The sequence below is a fragment of the Abrus precatorius genome, unplaced genomic scaffold, assembly GCF_003935025.1.
Source record: "Abrus precatorius isolate BTA unplaced genomic scaffold, Abrus_2018 Scaffold2, whole genome shotgun sequence".
NCBI lineage: Eukaryota > Viridiplantae > Streptophyta > Magnoliopsida > Fabales > Fabaceae > Abrus > Abrus precatorius.
The window spans coordinates 31846524-31862827 of NW_020874362.1; the positions used below are offsets into that span (position 1 = coordinate 31846524).

The window sequence follows — 16304 nt, forward strand, 5'->3', positions numbered from 1 at the left end:
GCGTTTTATGTATTATTTTTATGTGCTTGACTCTTATTGACGAGGATAATACATTGATTTATTCATTAATTGTGCATATTATCACAAATCAACTATTAGTAAATTAAGGAAGCATTTTTGTCAAAATTAAAGAAAATTTGATAGAAACTAAGGCCACACACAACAGAAAGCACAACCTTGCTTAACAGCTAACCTTAGAGTACTTCGTAACCATGCATGATTGTATTAGAGGGTATACACAACTATACTTCTTCCTTGGTGCAACCAATTTAGAGATTTTTAAGGGACCTACCAAGAAAATTAGATTTTTCTCTTTTGATAACTCATATCTTTGTTAGAGATAAAATATATCTCTTTGAGGCAAAAACTGTTATCTTTTGTGGATCCTATGTTCTATATAAAGAAGTCTCACATACTTGAAGGACACACCTTTTCTCTTAGAGACCTTTTGACTTATACACTTTTTGCATAGCTGACTTGTAACAACTTTGAGGGCCATTTGAGAAAGGAGATCATTGGTGAAGATATATGATATCTTTCTAGAGTCTGAGCAAACGATCAAGAGCACGTCTTGGGGACAAAAATTCTTCTCATTTCTTCTCCCTTGTGCTTTGTTTGTTTATTTCATTATGAGTAATTAAATCCATAATTAAGGTTATTATAAATCCTTTGCACATTTTATGTGATCTTTATGTTTAATTACAATAGTGATTTCCTTTTCTTAATCGATTTTTATCCTAGTGAATTTATATGTATATGTTAGAAACTAGTCACTTTTAATATATCATAATTAATTGTATTGTAGCAAATATTCTTGTAGAATAATGTCGTGTTGAAGTCTCATGCAACTAAACAAAATAAATTCTTTGACTTTTTGTCCTTTTTTTCCTTTGCTATTTTTTCTTCTTTTTCACTAGTAGACTAACTAGGTTGCAGTTAAAGTTCAATTTAAAAATAATTTATTTTTTATAACTTTATCTCAATAAAAAATTAAGTACTATACCCATTCCTCTAAATAAATAAAAAGTTTTTTTCTACCTTTTAGATCATTCAATGCTTTTTAGGGTTTTGTTTTCATATTCATAGATTTTACAAAGAAAATGAATTCCATCTTTGTACCCAATTTACTTACTTTTAACTACTTAAATAGAATTTATAGTTTGATTTCATATATAATTACTTTTCCTAATGTAAACATTAATTTATATGATTTGAATATTGGTATGCCTTTATTCTCACATGTTGTATATATTTATTAATGATTTATATATTCATGCACTTTAATCCAAAATTTTCAGCCTATTTTTATAATTTAAAAATTATTATATTTCATGTAAAGTATTCACATTATGAATTATAAATTGTCTTCTTAATTTAAATGTTCATATTTCTATTTTCAAAACTCTTATTTGTATTTTTTTTAATTCCTTAACATAAGTTAAAAATGCTTTATAAATTTTTTTTTCATTTTTTTCATTTAAAGAATGATAATCTTTTTTGTTTCAATAGCGCTATGAGTGTTGTTTCTATCTACATATTTGAGTGTATAAAAATTAAGAATATTTAAATTAAAAAATAAAGAAAACTATATTCAAGACATAAATGTATTTAAATAATTAATATATATCACTAATGATTTTAATATAAAAACAGTTTGTGATCCAAAGATAAAAATTCATAAAAACAAATATTCAATTCTTAGTATTTCATTTCTATTTTCAAGTTAAATTAAATTATCTCCAATTTAAAATTTATATCCTTATTTTCGAAAATTTATTTACTGCATCCTTAATTAAAGTTACGTGTGGTGCAATTATTATTGCATGCATTATTTTCTACACTTCAATTAATTTTGAAAAAAATTAAGACGGCCTTAAAGCAAAACAGGATGAAGTGACATGAATAATAAAAATTTTAAGTAAAAAGTGAAAAAAAAGCTATTAAAAATTATTATTAAAAAATAAATACCTTCAATTATATATAATAATATTATTTTACATAAGTTAGATTTTATAAATTTAATTTCTTTGATATCATTCACACGATATAAAAAAATTCAAAAAAATTATAAATAAGCTATACGATATTAAAATTAATATTTATCTTATAAATAAAAATATATTATTTAAAAAATAAAATATTAATAGAGTCAAAGTTTACTATATATATTTTAAAATTAAATGTGTGAATTACACTCTCTTCCATTACAATAATTTTATTTTTTACATACATCTTTATTAATTGAGTAATATTAGCAAAACACTCTTTGTTATACAAAAATTATAAATTATGTGAGTCATTTTTTCTCAATCATAAATTAAAGTTTCTTTCTTATACTTTTTTAATTTTTAATAAATTTTAATCTATAATAAAGAATATGTTGTTAACATTCTTCTTATTATTTTTATTCTAAATGAAAAATAAAGTTGTTAATTAATTTTTTATTAGCTTGCATAAATTTTTTAATTTTTTACAAATAAATATTTTTATATTTATAAAATTATTCTAATTTTATTATTTTTTTCAAATTTAGATTTTACTTTTAAGAGTCTTATACTCTTGTATCTTAATTTATGGTTATATATATATATATATATATATAATTTTTTACACTATATAATATAAGTATTATTTTAAAATAACTTAAATTGTTAAAATTATTTAATTTAGTGAAAATATTTATGATTTTGAGGCATACTATTTATAATTATAGAATTATGTTAAAATAATAAAAATTTATTGTAAAAATAATTTTATTATATATATAATTATTTAAAAATATTTTTTATAAAATAAAATATATATGATGTCATAAAATTGAATCTCATTTGATATAATCTATTTTAATTTTATAAATATCATTATTATTCTATTGTCTTTCTTTTCTATAATTTTAAGTAGAAAAATTAAAATTTTTTAATTATCATTATTAAGATGGAGTAATACGAGAATGGTTAGATTACATTATTAACCATACTGTACTTATATCAATGTTATGATATGTTTAGATCAATGTTATAAAATTTGAATCTGTTATTAATTTGCTTTAAATACTAGGTTAATGAAATATTGGTTGAATTAGTGAGTTATTCGTGAAACCGGTTAAATTGGTTTATAATAAATATTATACCTCGTATGTACTTTACATAAAATAACTTTGGTCCAATAAATATGTGTTTGTTCTCATAGTTAAGGTTTTATTTCTTTTACATTGTAAACCCACAAAATGTGTGTCATGCCTTTCTAAATTTTATTGTGCACTCTTGCAACAATAAAGATTAAATTGGAGACTCATTTTTTTATTTTTAAATTAATATTTTTATCACGTATTTTTTTAATTTTAAATAAATTTTAACTAATAATAAAATATATAAAAAATATATATATATTACTAGCATTTATCTTTAAAATTATTCCTCGATTCAAACAAAATTAGCTTGAGTTACCAATTTTTTCCTAACTAGTTAGACCAGAAATCGAAACTTTGACCAGTTTAATTCATATATGGGATTGTTTCTGCTTGAGGAGAACCTGTATAAACCGGAAAGCACGAACGGTGCGATCGAACCAAGCCAGCTGCTGTAGAAGTGAGGTTACCGTTTCTACTCGGTAGCTCTCCTACATACATAAGGATAAGGTGCTAATTTTAATATAAATAATATATATGCTATCGGTTGAACAAGTAACCCACCAACATCTTAACCGAGTCATTAGTCAAGCTTTGTTTGATAACACTAGAGCAAAGAACAACTAAACACTTATAAAAAATATTATAGATATGTGACAATATTTATTTTACTTGTTTTATTTTAAAAGATAAATAAGAGAATTTTTACTTAAATACTAAATATTTAATGGATGAAAGGTAAATATATTTTTATATTATATATATATATATATATATATATATAACCTATTAGATTTAAGTTAAATAAAATGTTTAAATTGAGTGTAAGAGTTTTTATACTTACATTGTTGTAAGAAAATTCTGTTCTATATATAAATATAGAAAGAGAGATAAATTTAAGTTTATTAATTTTTTCTGAATTTTTATCTTATTTAAAATTCCTTATCATAAATTAAAATTTAAATAAGAATTTAAATTAAATATTTAAAAATAAGACTAAACCTAAAAAAAAACTTATATCAAGAATATAAAACAAATTTAAGACATAAATTAAATACTTTAAGCCAAGCCTTTTTTTTTAATAAATTTTGCCTAACTTATTTTTACTCCTTTAACATATCTCACATTAGTAATTAACATGATTCCAACACCAATTAAATTTACCATTAATGCTATTAACTTAAAGTTGAACATAAATGATATTTTCTCCTTTTAACTCCTAACTTAGGATAATTTTAAGTTACTCTTTATTCTAATGTGATCTTTTTTAACTTTTTACATCCAATTCAATCAAATTTGATATAAATTAAACTTGTAAAAAATAGAGTTTTATCTATTTTAAGTATTATTCTGTGAGACCAAATTAGATTTAAATTTTTTAAATTTAACTAAATAAAGTCTATTAATTATTATGTCTAAGTTCGAATGAGTCAAATAATCCATTTTGCCAACTTATGCTCCACCACATGCATTAAAAAGCACTGTTCTCTAATGCCATAGAATAATTTTGTTTATTTTTATCCTTTGTAAAAAGAAAATGATAGACAAAAACCCTTTGCAATAAAGTATGCATTTCATGATTTTTAAGGTCAAAAGTATCATGGAATCATGGTCTTCACTTTTATTAAAGGTGATTAATAGGAAGGTGATGTGGGGGCTATCTGACAAAGGAACTAAACGTTAGAAAATCAACGGTACATATTTAACTGTGAATCAAGGACTAGTAAAACAATAATGGAAAGAAGTTAACAATTTGACCATAATTTTAAAGATTCACAACTGAGAAACGGGAAATGGTTGGTTCAAATGTCAACTCAAATAATGTCTAGTAGGAGATAATTGGCTATTCCGCCCTTTTTGCTTCTTTTTTTCTCCTTACTGTTGAAGCGAGTGAATATGCCACTGCTGGCCATGGCCCTCATATCATAAATAAATTAAAGGAAAAGAAAAAGCATTCATGAAAATCATCAATATTCCCTTGGATCTTTCATGATTAAAGATTTGATTTTGATAGCCATGTTTGGATTAAATTTCAGTGAGAAAGTATTCTCATAGAAGATATAGGCATGGTATTCGGAAGCATGTCAGCTGTAGATATTTTAACATGTGCAGAGATGTTCTATTTATGGCTTTCGACAAAAAAAAGGGATCTTTTTTTGGTCCAATCAATCAGAAAGGAAACCCCCAAGTGTGATTGGATGGAGAGTTTGACGGGGAAAATAAGCAAGCGGATGATTAAATTCTTATTTTTGAATTACAAATTTTAAAATATTTATAAAATGAAACAAAAGAAATTACAATGTTTTAGGATAATCTGTTATTTTATTTCTTTTATTTTAAAATAAATTTAAATTAAAAAATTAAAATAAAAACGTTTACACCCCTTCATTTTTTTTATTTCAAAGCTCTCCTCCCCAACACAACCAAATTTGACACTTTTTATCTTTTGGCCACCAACTCAGGACAAAACATAGCAGACATCATCATTTTTAGAACCTTTAATATAATGTTGTGATAAATTCACAATTCTTCTGCCCCATTGTTTCATGGAGACCGTTTACATAGTATTCCGCAGTTTTGACTATCGTAACGGCATTCTCCAAGTTTCACACACTTCACTAACATTCACAATAGTTTCTTGTATACATTTACTTGATATTGTGTTTCTTGTATAAATAAAAGTTATGTTAACAGAAATAATTATAACACCTAACATATTTTGAGGTTAGCGTTAATTATACTTGTAACATTTATAATTGAAAAAATATATCGACTTCATACACACCTCTTACTTTATTATTTTTAAGAGTACTGTATGCTTAGTTCGTACGTAAAAATAAGAGATGTATAGCAGGAGTGTCAAAGTAAGGAGTAAGTGTAATTTTTAATTAAAAAAAGTGTAAGTGTAATTGATGCTAAACTCTAATTTTTTTTGGGATTAATATATGACATTTTTTCATAGTATTTGATATTATTAATGTAATTTTTTTCTTTACCACCTAAAAAAAAATTGCATAGAAAACCCAAGGTTACACTGCACAAAATACATTTATAATTATTGTTGTGTACAGAAACAAATATAAATTATGGTACAATAATATTGTCCGTATGTGGCATTCATAGCCTTAAATTCCTTTCATTATTTCATCCCAACCTAGACAGCATCTAACAGATAGCCAGAACATTCAATGGGTGTGGGTGTTTGTCTCTCTCAAGTCTTTTCTATTCTCCTATACTGATACTGTCTTTTATGACTCTCCTCTACCACTTGTGGTTAATTTGATGAACTATTGCTTCTCTTTTACTCCATCATACATTCATAAGTGAATGTGGGTTTATTTTATTTTTCATTTTTAACCTTTTGGTAACATCATATCATACGTGAAACTTTTTGGTAAGATATATATATATATACACCATCAGACCAAGATTTGTAGCTGTCGGTGGAGAGGGTAAGCATCCTATGACATAGACATATCCATTGGGAGTTTATCTCATAACTTACATTCACCTCCAAGTTCCGTTGGTAGCCATCTCAGTGTTAGTAACCTTACAATGCCTTTTTAAGTCTTGTTGATGCTACGTTCTGCCAGGTACCAGCTGTTGTAGCAGTTTGCACTTGCAAATCCTCTTAGTGCACTTGTCTTTCAACCCTTTTTCTTTTATTCCATTTCAATTGTTGTCATCATATTAATATGTTTCTTGGTGGTGGCTGGTGGTTCTGGATGCTTTTCATCCTCAGTAAATTGCCAGCTGTTGTATTTTTTCAAGTAACATAAAACTGTACATAATATTGGTAGTTGCGGATTTTCAGCTCAGAGCTAGCTTTTCACCTTTTGAAATCAAAGTTTTGAAGAATAGCTTGTTCCCTTGTCCAAAACGAGAGATATATACTGTTTGCACCCACCATTCCATCCATGAACACTGGGCACGATGACCCTTTTAAGAGCATTAACATAGGACTATTTGGAAAGACTAAACTAAACACTTTTCCTTCGGATTTATAAATATGAAGCAGTTTTTTTTTTTTTCTGTCTTTGATTTTATTTTTTGGTGGAATCTATTATGCAAAACAAAAGCTGTAGTATGTAGAAAATGATACAAGTCCTAGCTTTTTAAAATAGTAATGAGTATCTGATAGTCAAGGATCCAGAGGATTTAGAAAGGTAGAGCCTTGAAGCAGTGTTTTTCATGTTAGGCACTTGAGCTGCATAAGCTTTAGATATATATTTTTTTAACTTAAGGGTGATTATATAAGCTTTAGAAGGTTTGAAGGTAAGAAAACTGGTGTTTCACATGAAATGCAGCATATATACTAATTAATGTAGCCAACTTTATTGAAGCATTGATGTATGAAAACATGTAATGTCCCTCGAATTTGAGATTTAAAGGGTGAAATGAGTATGCAATAGTTGTGAACTGTGTGTAGTTAATTCAAAATTATTCATGCTCCTCCATGCGCAGTTACAATACATTTAGCTTCCCATCCAATTTGACTTAAGAGTATCCTTTTACTCAATAATTGTGTGTTTTATTGGCCATTCAAAGGGAGTTTCCACTTCATCATGTCAAAAGGTTGAAACTGTGAAGGACGAGCTAGCAAAATGCTTCAAATGGTGGATAAGATGTCACTTGTCAGTAAAACTGTTAATTAATAGTGAAGTAATTAACGCTTGTCTTCAAATTATATATGGGTGGAATGGACCACGAAATTCATGATTACGTAATCTGTACCCGTTGTTCTTTGGTTTATTTATTTATTTATTTTATTACTGATTGAAATCTTTAGGATCAAATAGAGAAACTAAGGTAGGAAAAATAAGTTCTCCTTATTGATAGTCATCGATCAATGGCATGAAGTTTTCTCTTTTGGCTCTTGAATAGTACTTGAAATCATGAACCACAAGTCATGGCTTTGGAAGAAAAGATCTATGGAGAAAACAATCTTTGCAGTGGACAAAGCTGTCAATCCTTCTAGAATCATTGAAGAAGAGGTACTCAAAGCTTTATCTCTTTTTTTTTTTTGTGATGCTGTTTGTTTTCCTCATTATGTTATCTATCCCCTTGTTTTTCGGTTTTCTTCAAACCAGTAACCAGCTAAGCCACTATCCTTTGTTAAGTTTTGCCTAAGTATTGATAACTGAATTTATTAGAGAAATGTTCCATCAGATTGTTATACTGACAGTACTACAATTTTCAGGTACACAACCTTACAACAGATAAGGAAACTGGACTGGAAAGATCATCAATAAGTCTAAATGAGAAGTTGGCAACAGTCCTCCTTGCTTCTCATTCGGGAGATGAAACTTTAGCAAAATATGCTCAAAAGTCCTCACAGGAAATTAGAGGTAACTTACTGTCACATTCCCCTTCAACTTTTCCCACTATTATGGTGCTCCTTTGGTGATTTCCCTTTTAGTACATGCTTTCTGCTCCTGCTCTTACATTTCTTTTTTGGGCATACAATTTCGTTTTGGCTGATCCTAATAAATTTCTGATAAAAATATAGGCAAAGACAAGACAAAACAGGAAGTGGAACCTGTTGAAGGTTTAGATGGAAAAGCATCTGCTGAAACTGTTTCTCCTAGAGATGCAACATTGCAGGAACCTTTGCAGCCACTAAACTGCGTTCAAGAAGAACAAGAGAAAAAATTGTGTGATGCCATTCCAAAGATATCAAAAGAGCATGAGAAGACTCGGATAGAATTGGAAGAGAAGTTGAGGGAAACAAGTAAAAGGATAGAGGACTTAACTACTGAAAATACTCATCTAGCTAATGCCTTACTAACCAAGGAGAAATCAATTGGTGACTTGGTTAAACATAAACAAGAAACAGATGCAGAGTTTAATACATTGATGGCTAGGTTAGACTCCACAGAAAAGGAAAATGCTTTCCTAAGATATGAGTTTCACATGCTGGAGAAGGAGCTTGAGATTCGGAAGGAGGAGATGGACTATAGCCGTCAGTATGCAGAAGCATCACATAAACAGTATCTTGAGAGTTCTCAGAAAGTCTCCAAATTAGAAGCTGAGTGTCAAAGACTTCATCTCATGCTGCGCAAAAGATCACCTGGTCCTGCTGGTTCGGTGAACATGAAGAATGAAGTTGGAATGGTGAGAAGAAGAAAGTCAAATCCTACCAGAGATTTGATTTGCAAAAATAATGACATTGGAAACACCACTGATTTGACTGAAAAAAATTTCAGCTTGATGATCAAAAGTTTACAAGATCTGGATGAGGAGAACAAGGCTCTCAAAAGAATTTTAACCAAGAAAAACTCTGAACTAGATTCTTCAAGAATCATGTATGCTGAAACCGCTTCTAGATTATCACAGGCTGAGATTCTGCTTAGAAAGATTTCTGAAAATCAGAAGTCCATGGAGCTAGCAAGGTGTTATCCCACATCAAATGAACTTCCTTTGATACCAAGTTTTGACATTTATAGTGATGATGAGGCTCTATCTTCTGGATCCTGGGCAAATGCTCTTATTTCAGAACTTGAACATTTAAGAACTACAGAGGCTAAAAATCACCGAAGCAGTAAAGCCAATGAAGTTCAAGACATGAGTTTCATGGATGATTTTGTTGAGATGGAGAAACGAGCTATAGTTTCTATAGATACACCTCAAAAAGGATACTGCTCTGACATAACTGGAAGGGAGCTAGTGCCAGTTGAACAAGATCATCTATGCTTCAGTGAGAGGAAACACGAGATCAAATCCAAGCATACAACTGAAAAATCATTTGACTGGCTTCAGATTGTTTTGAATGCAATCTTGGAGGAGAAATTCATATCGAAGCGGAGTCTTGATGAACTGTTTGAAGACATAAAAATAGCTTTGGGCTGCATAAATCCCACAGCTGCTTGTAAATCTGACACAACTGAAAAGTCAAGGCATCCTGGAGAATCTGATTCTTTTTATGTTAACAGTTTCAATGGTTTTGCAGAAGCAGAAAGCAAAAAACATTTGAATTCTAATTTGAGAAAGTCAGTCCATAGAATTATCAAGCTCATTGAAGGGATTGCTCCCAATTCATTTATCTGCAACAATAGTTCAGATTGCATGGAGGAAAACCAGCATTCAGACACATCCCAATCGCCAACATCAAAAGAATATTTTGTTCATGTTTTCCAATGGAAGGTCTCAGACTTGAATCCCCTCCTGCATCAACTTGTTCACACCTGCAAAGATTTGTTAACAGGAAGAGCTGATTTTGAGAATTTTGTTGAGGAAGTGGCATTTGCTATGGACTGGAGCATTAATAACTGTGCCAACTCCACAAATGCTTCAATTGCAAGGGATAAGATCAAGAAGCATTTCAGCTATTATCTACTCCAAAATGAAAATGAAAATAAAACAGATGTTGAAGATAAACAGTCTTCTTACTCGCCCTCATTTGCATGTCCAGATGATCAGTGTGAGATCTTCAACACAAAGAATAGTCAGTGTGATCACCTTGAAGAAATTAGAACATTGAAGGATGATTTGAGAAGCACCAAAACTGCAAGGAAAGACTTGGAAGTAAAGATGCTTACAGCAATCCACGAGAGTCAGAAGTTGACAGAACAATGTCAAGAAGCACAAAATAACATCAAAGGTTTAGAATCAGAAATAGAGACACTGAAGGAATCCAATGCAATAATGGAAGATCAGATTGAAAAACAAAAGCTGATAAATGAAGATCTTGACACACAGCTTACAATGGCTCAGGCCAAATTAAGTGACATCTTCCAAAAGTTTTCCTCATTAGAAGTCGAATTAGAGGACAAAAAGCACTCTTACGAGGAACTAGAAGCAACATGTCTTGAGCTTCAGCTCCAGCTTGAAAGGTAATGCTTTAAATTCATTTTTAAGTTTCTAATCCTACTGGAACTTTCTTTTACTATGCACAATGAATCTGATTATGAGAATATGAAAAAAAAAAAAAAAACTTAACAGCATTGCAAAGAAGGAATCTCCAACATATGGCAGATACGAAGTAGAAAAGATATATCAAACTGTAAGTAGTTCACATCTTATTTAATTCAAGATACATGATTGTAACACTGATATCTTAAGTTGTTTTCATTGACTCTAGTAATTTCTGTATGTTGCTAATTGGCATACATACTGTTTTCCATTGCATTATCAATTTCATTTAAAATTTCTTTTGACGTAAACACTTAGTTAATAAACCTTTATAAAAAAAATTCAGGGCTGGGAGATCACATCTGCTTCATCAAAGTTAGCAGAGTGCCAAGAAACCGTTCTAAACCTTGGAAAACAACTCAAGGCACTTGCTTCATCAAGTGAAGCAGCACTTTTCGACAACAGGGTTGTCTCCACAACTAGTACTATGGCCAACCCAACCCAGAAGAAGAACTTGATCAAACGATCCTCTCTACGCAATCAAATGCAAGCTGAGGATGAAGCTAAAGCAGGGAAACATCAAAATGGGGTAAGTGAAAGTGATAAAGATGCGCAAAAGCCACCCCTTGTTCAATCAGAAAACGAAAATGCTCTTGAAACTCCTAATAATAGCATTGTTAAAGGTTCAGAAACAAGTCTCACTTCAGAGCAAAATGATGGTAGGAACAATGCCACTGGGTCTATGGCAATTGTGCAAAGTAAAAAGAAAGGAAGCTTTGGTTTTCTGAGGAAGCTGCTATCGAGAAGAAATAAAGGGAAGGGTAAGGGAACCAAGTTATTGGCCAAAGCAAAGCACGAATAAGAATTTTGTTGCCTAGAAGTTTAAGCTCCCTGCTTCTGCTACCTGATATCATGTTTGAATTTAGCACGTCATAGATTTTGGTGTCACATGCTTTTGTCTTTTATTGGTTAGTGATGGCTTTGATGAGAGAGAGAGGGTTGCTTTTGTAAATATAGGTGGTGTACAGACGCATTACTTCATTGGTATTTGAGAATTGAGATTAAACGGTGAGAATGAGATTTACTTGCAGCATTTATTTTTACCTTAGAGGGTAAAAAGAAAAGAAAAATTCTACATTTCTACATATCTATCGTGAATAGCTTAGCTTTAGACAGCTGAATAACAATTTTAAATACTATAGGTTGTTTGTTTAAGATTAACATAAAATAACTTTATGATATAGTAAGTGTTTTTTAAGAAGCTTTTTGACGTCTGAAAGATCATTGAAATAACTTTTTGAAGTTTAATCACATTTTAAAAACTTATATAATTATTACCTCTTATAAAAATGCCTTTTTATTAAGAAATATTATAAGAAACAAACAAACAAATCTTAACCTGAAGTTATAAAAATTTACAAGATCTTGTTAACGGGTGTGTAAAGGGTACTGATTAAAGAATATTGAATATATTTTATTGAATACTTTATTTACTTAACAAGGAAGTGTTAAATGACTTTTATAACTTTTGTCCAATATATAGCATTTTATTTTAATAGAAAATCTCTACTTTAATTTTCTGAGAATATATTTACAAAGAGCTTTTAACTTCTCGAACAGAGCAAATTTTTTTTTCTTTCGTCAAATTCATTCATGCAACTTGACTTATTCCAACATAATGTAATTTACAAAAAAGGTAAAAAAAATGTAATATAAGTATGAAAGTTGTAGAATATTTGTTTCAAATAAAGGAATATAATCCAAGTCTAGTTTGATAACAACGGTCCACCGGACCTTAACGAAATTTGAGTGTTTTCTTTACTACGCACGCATTAAATTTGGCATATACCTCTTAATTTGCTTGGCGGCATGGATGGAGCTTTCAAGGCCCTGAACATTTGGGCTAGTAAAAATAATTTTTAACTTATTTAAAAGTTTGTAATTTACTTAATTAATAAATTTGTAGAACTATAAAAATAAATAAATAATAAAAAACTGTAACTTTTGAAAATTAATTTTTCAAATTTAAAAAACTTTCGAAAGTTATTCTATCGATATTTTTATTATATTTTTCATCTTTAATTTTTGTTTAAAAAGATAACTTTCAAAAGTGTTACCAATTCAGCTCCATTTCCTTTCAGCTTGTTTTACCAAGCAGAATCTTGAATTTCTTGTTCGTTCCACCCTCCCCTCCAATAAATACATAAATTAATTAATGCCTTCACCAATCCCATGTTGGGTAAAAAGCGTTTCAAAGAACTACATCCTCTCCCGTTCATACCCAAAAATAAATAAATAAAAATGGCATCTTACAGAGAATAAGGAAATGATGCACCGGGTAACAACAGAATAACATGCATAAGTTAGACACCTAAAAAAATCTTACTAAAGATTTTGAGTAAATAATTTAAAAAAAATTTATTAAAAATTACATTAAAATAAATTAAAAATTGTAGAAAAGAAACATCAATAACATTTTTATTCTTTACTTTTGATTCTTTTAAGACAATAATTAGCATTTGCCAAAGTTACTATAGTCCTGAACTTCATGTTACAAAATCATTTGAACTTATGCGGCTATTCATAACCTTTCCACGGACTACAGTCTCTTCCGCTTCCAGCTTTCATAAAGGTTTCTTTCTCCCGAATTTCCTTTTCATGACCCGTTCCTTCATATTGATTGATCTATTAATATCGTTTAAATATTAATAGCTATTCCCGTAATTGCTTAAATAACAAACTTCAATCCAAGGTGAAGACCTCGCGAAGAATGTTCATTCCAGTAAATAGCAGCAAACTTTAAAAATTTCCAGCATATCACTTCTAATTGTTCTCAAATACTTCCGGATACTTCTAACTTGTAACATTAATTAGATATATGTATAACCTCCATCCTTCAACTTTCAGTGGAAGACATGGATCATAGACACCCAAATCCCTCACAACTGAAACCAATCTTAATTTGATCCAAAAGGCACTCTTCTATCTCCAATAAATCTACACACATTGTAAACACACAACAGCTAACCGATCCACATAAATAACAAACTAGATTTGTCCACTGAACCCACATCAATGCCGAAAAACACGTCTAAAGAGAAAGAAAACAAAAACACATTACAGTAGCCAATTCATAATTCATAGCCATAAAACGCATTATGGCATTCATGTTTATAGTAGTAGTAGTAGTTAAGTCTTACAAGGATTATCCAAATCCAAAAGTGCTAAATCGTGCTTAATTGAAAAAGAATAATATTTAACAGACGAACCCAATTACAGATTCCACTATTACTATATTATTTGTTTTCCAGTTATACAAATCCTAAAAACATCTGTTCCAATTAAGAAAAGGAGCCAAAATTAATCTATGCACTTATCTCAATCATACTCAACCAATATCATCAACATCAATTCTATTCAACCTTCGACTATAAATCAAATAGGGACTAAACCTCAGGTTTCAACCTAGATTTGAAATAGTTGCATATTTCATTCGTACCTAAATATAAAGTTCAACTAAAATAGCAAAACAACCAATAATTAAAATTATGGCCAAAATTTCAGAACTACCAATCACGAAAAAAAGTTTTCCACAGCATAGAACATGAACCGAAAACCAAAGTAAATCTTCAAAAACAACTTTTCTCTTTTCCTTTCTTCGAAAACAAATACCTCAACGGTAAGACTTCTGAAACCTAGCGCGAGCGCCACGACCACCGAACTTCTTGGGCTCGCAGCGCCTGGGATCAGCAACAAGCAAGGTGCGATCATACCGTACGAGGATGTCCTTGATCTCCTTCTTGCTCTGTTCATCAACGTACTTCTGATAGAACGCTACGAGAGCCTTCGCAATGCTTTGGCGAATGGCGTAAATCTGTGAGGTGTGACCACCGCCCTTCACGCGGATTCGCATGTCAACGCCGGCGAACCGGTGCTTCCCCAAGAGAAGGATGGGCTCGAAGGCCTTGAACCGAAGAATTTCCGGTTCGACCAGCTCGATGGGGCAACCGTTGATCTTGATCAAGCCGCGACCGCGCTTGCAGTATGTGACGGCTACCGCAGTTTTCTTCCGACCGAAACATTGAACCTGCTCGAGGTCTTTTGCCTGCGCCATTGTTGTTTGTTGATGCAAAAAGCCTAAATCTGCGCAGTGAGTGAACCAGAGTAGGGTTGGAGAGGGATCTTAAATATGGTTGTCAGGGTTTTGGAGCGAATAAAATGCCCTTATGTCGTCATTATATAATATAATTACTGATGTGTTATAGTGAATTAAGGAATACTAACAGAGGCCTCAGCCCAAAATTAAACAAAACCAAGTGCTGTAAAGATTTGGACTTACACAACAGAAAGTAAAAAAGAAAGATTTGGGCTTAAAATTGCTCCCCAAACCTATGCTAAAGTTTCGCATACTTTGGCCCATTTATAAATTGTAATACCAATTTAGACAAAAAAAAAGTTTTAAAAATATGTAAGACTGGAATATAAGAATTTGTTTATTTTTTATTTTTAAAAACAGTTGTTTTATTTTTTTTAAGTAAAAAAAAATATTTTTTTAACATAAATTTTATTTTTAATTTTTTTAGAAACAAATTTTTAAATTTATTTTAAAATATAATTTTTAAAAATTAAAAATCAAAACAAAAACAAACAAGCCTTAAAAGTTCTTAAGTATAAGCGATTGTTTTATTGTGTGCTCATGGGTTTGAAAATATGTATTTAGATAGAAAGTACTTTATCTTTTATATTATTTAGTTAATGAAGTATTTAGATAAAAAGTACTTTATCTTTTATATTATTTAGTTAATTAGGTTTTTCTCCTCTTATGTTAATTTTTCTTAATAAGAAAAATACCTCTTGTGTTAAATTAACTTTGTTGTTCTAGTGTTCAAATCTTGTTTAATTTTTTGGCTACAATCTATCATTGAAAAAAAAATTAAATGGTATTGAATAAAAAAAAAAAAAGGAGAGAGAGAAGAAAATATGACTTTTGTGTAGTTAGAGATTGTGACTTTCATGCTTCCTTAATTGGGTGAGTTTAAAAGAATGACAAATCTTTTGTATAATAATATTTAAATACTAAAAGACGAGAATGAAACCATAAAATGTAAAGAACAAGTTTCATGTAGTAAAAGAATTATAAATAATATTTTTTTTATCTTCTAATTTGGCTTGAGCTTAGTTAAAAAAAAAAAACAATGTCTCTAAATATGTATAATTATATTTTATTTAAGTTTTTTAAAAAATAATAAAGAGGGACATAAAAAAAATAATGAAGTGAAAAAAAATATACATCTATATAATTTTATTTTATTTTTGTGATTAAGCC

General features: G+C 29.7%; 2 protein-coding genes across 3 annotated transcripts; one reads left to right on the forward strand and one right to left on the reverse strand.

Moving 5' to 3' along the window:
- The first annotated feature begins 6283 nt into the window (after positions 1-6283).
- Positions 6284-12049, forward strand: LOC113860243 (filament-like plant protein 7). Of its 2 annotated transcripts, none has more exons than XM_027492948.1 (6): positions 6284-6321; positions 8012-8121; positions 8328-8475; positions 8637-10959; positions 11069-11129; positions 11325-12049. In XM_027492948.1, exons 2-6 carry the CDS (start codon positions 8023-8025, stop codon positions 11838-11840), a joined length of 3147 nt encoding a protein of 1048 aa, XP_027348749.1. In that variant the 5' UTR covers positions 6284-6321; positions 8012-8022; the 3' UTR covers positions 11841-12049. The 2 variants fall into 2 exon arrangements, with proteins under 2 accessions (XP_027348749.1, XP_027348750.1); XM_027492949.1 differs by lacking the exon at positions 6284-6321 and adding an exon at positions 6909-6923 and having other exon boundaries at positions 8328-8418; positions 8667-10959; positions 11325-11971.
- A 1385-nt stretch (positions 12050-13434) lies between these two features.
- LOC113860245 (40S ribosomal protein S16-like) lies at positions 13435-15128 on the reverse strand. The gene is made up of 2 exons (XM_027492951.1): positions 14651-15128; positions 13435-13975 (listed from the first exon to the last, which is right to left on the reverse strand). The coding sequence occupies exon 1, from the start codon at positions 15090-15092 to the stop codon at positions 14652-14654; it is 441 nt and encodes a 146-aa protein (XP_027348752.1). The 5' UTR covers positions 15093-15128; the 3' UTR covers positions 13435-13975; position 14651.
- Between the last annotated feature and the right edge of the window lie 1176 nt (positions 15129-16304).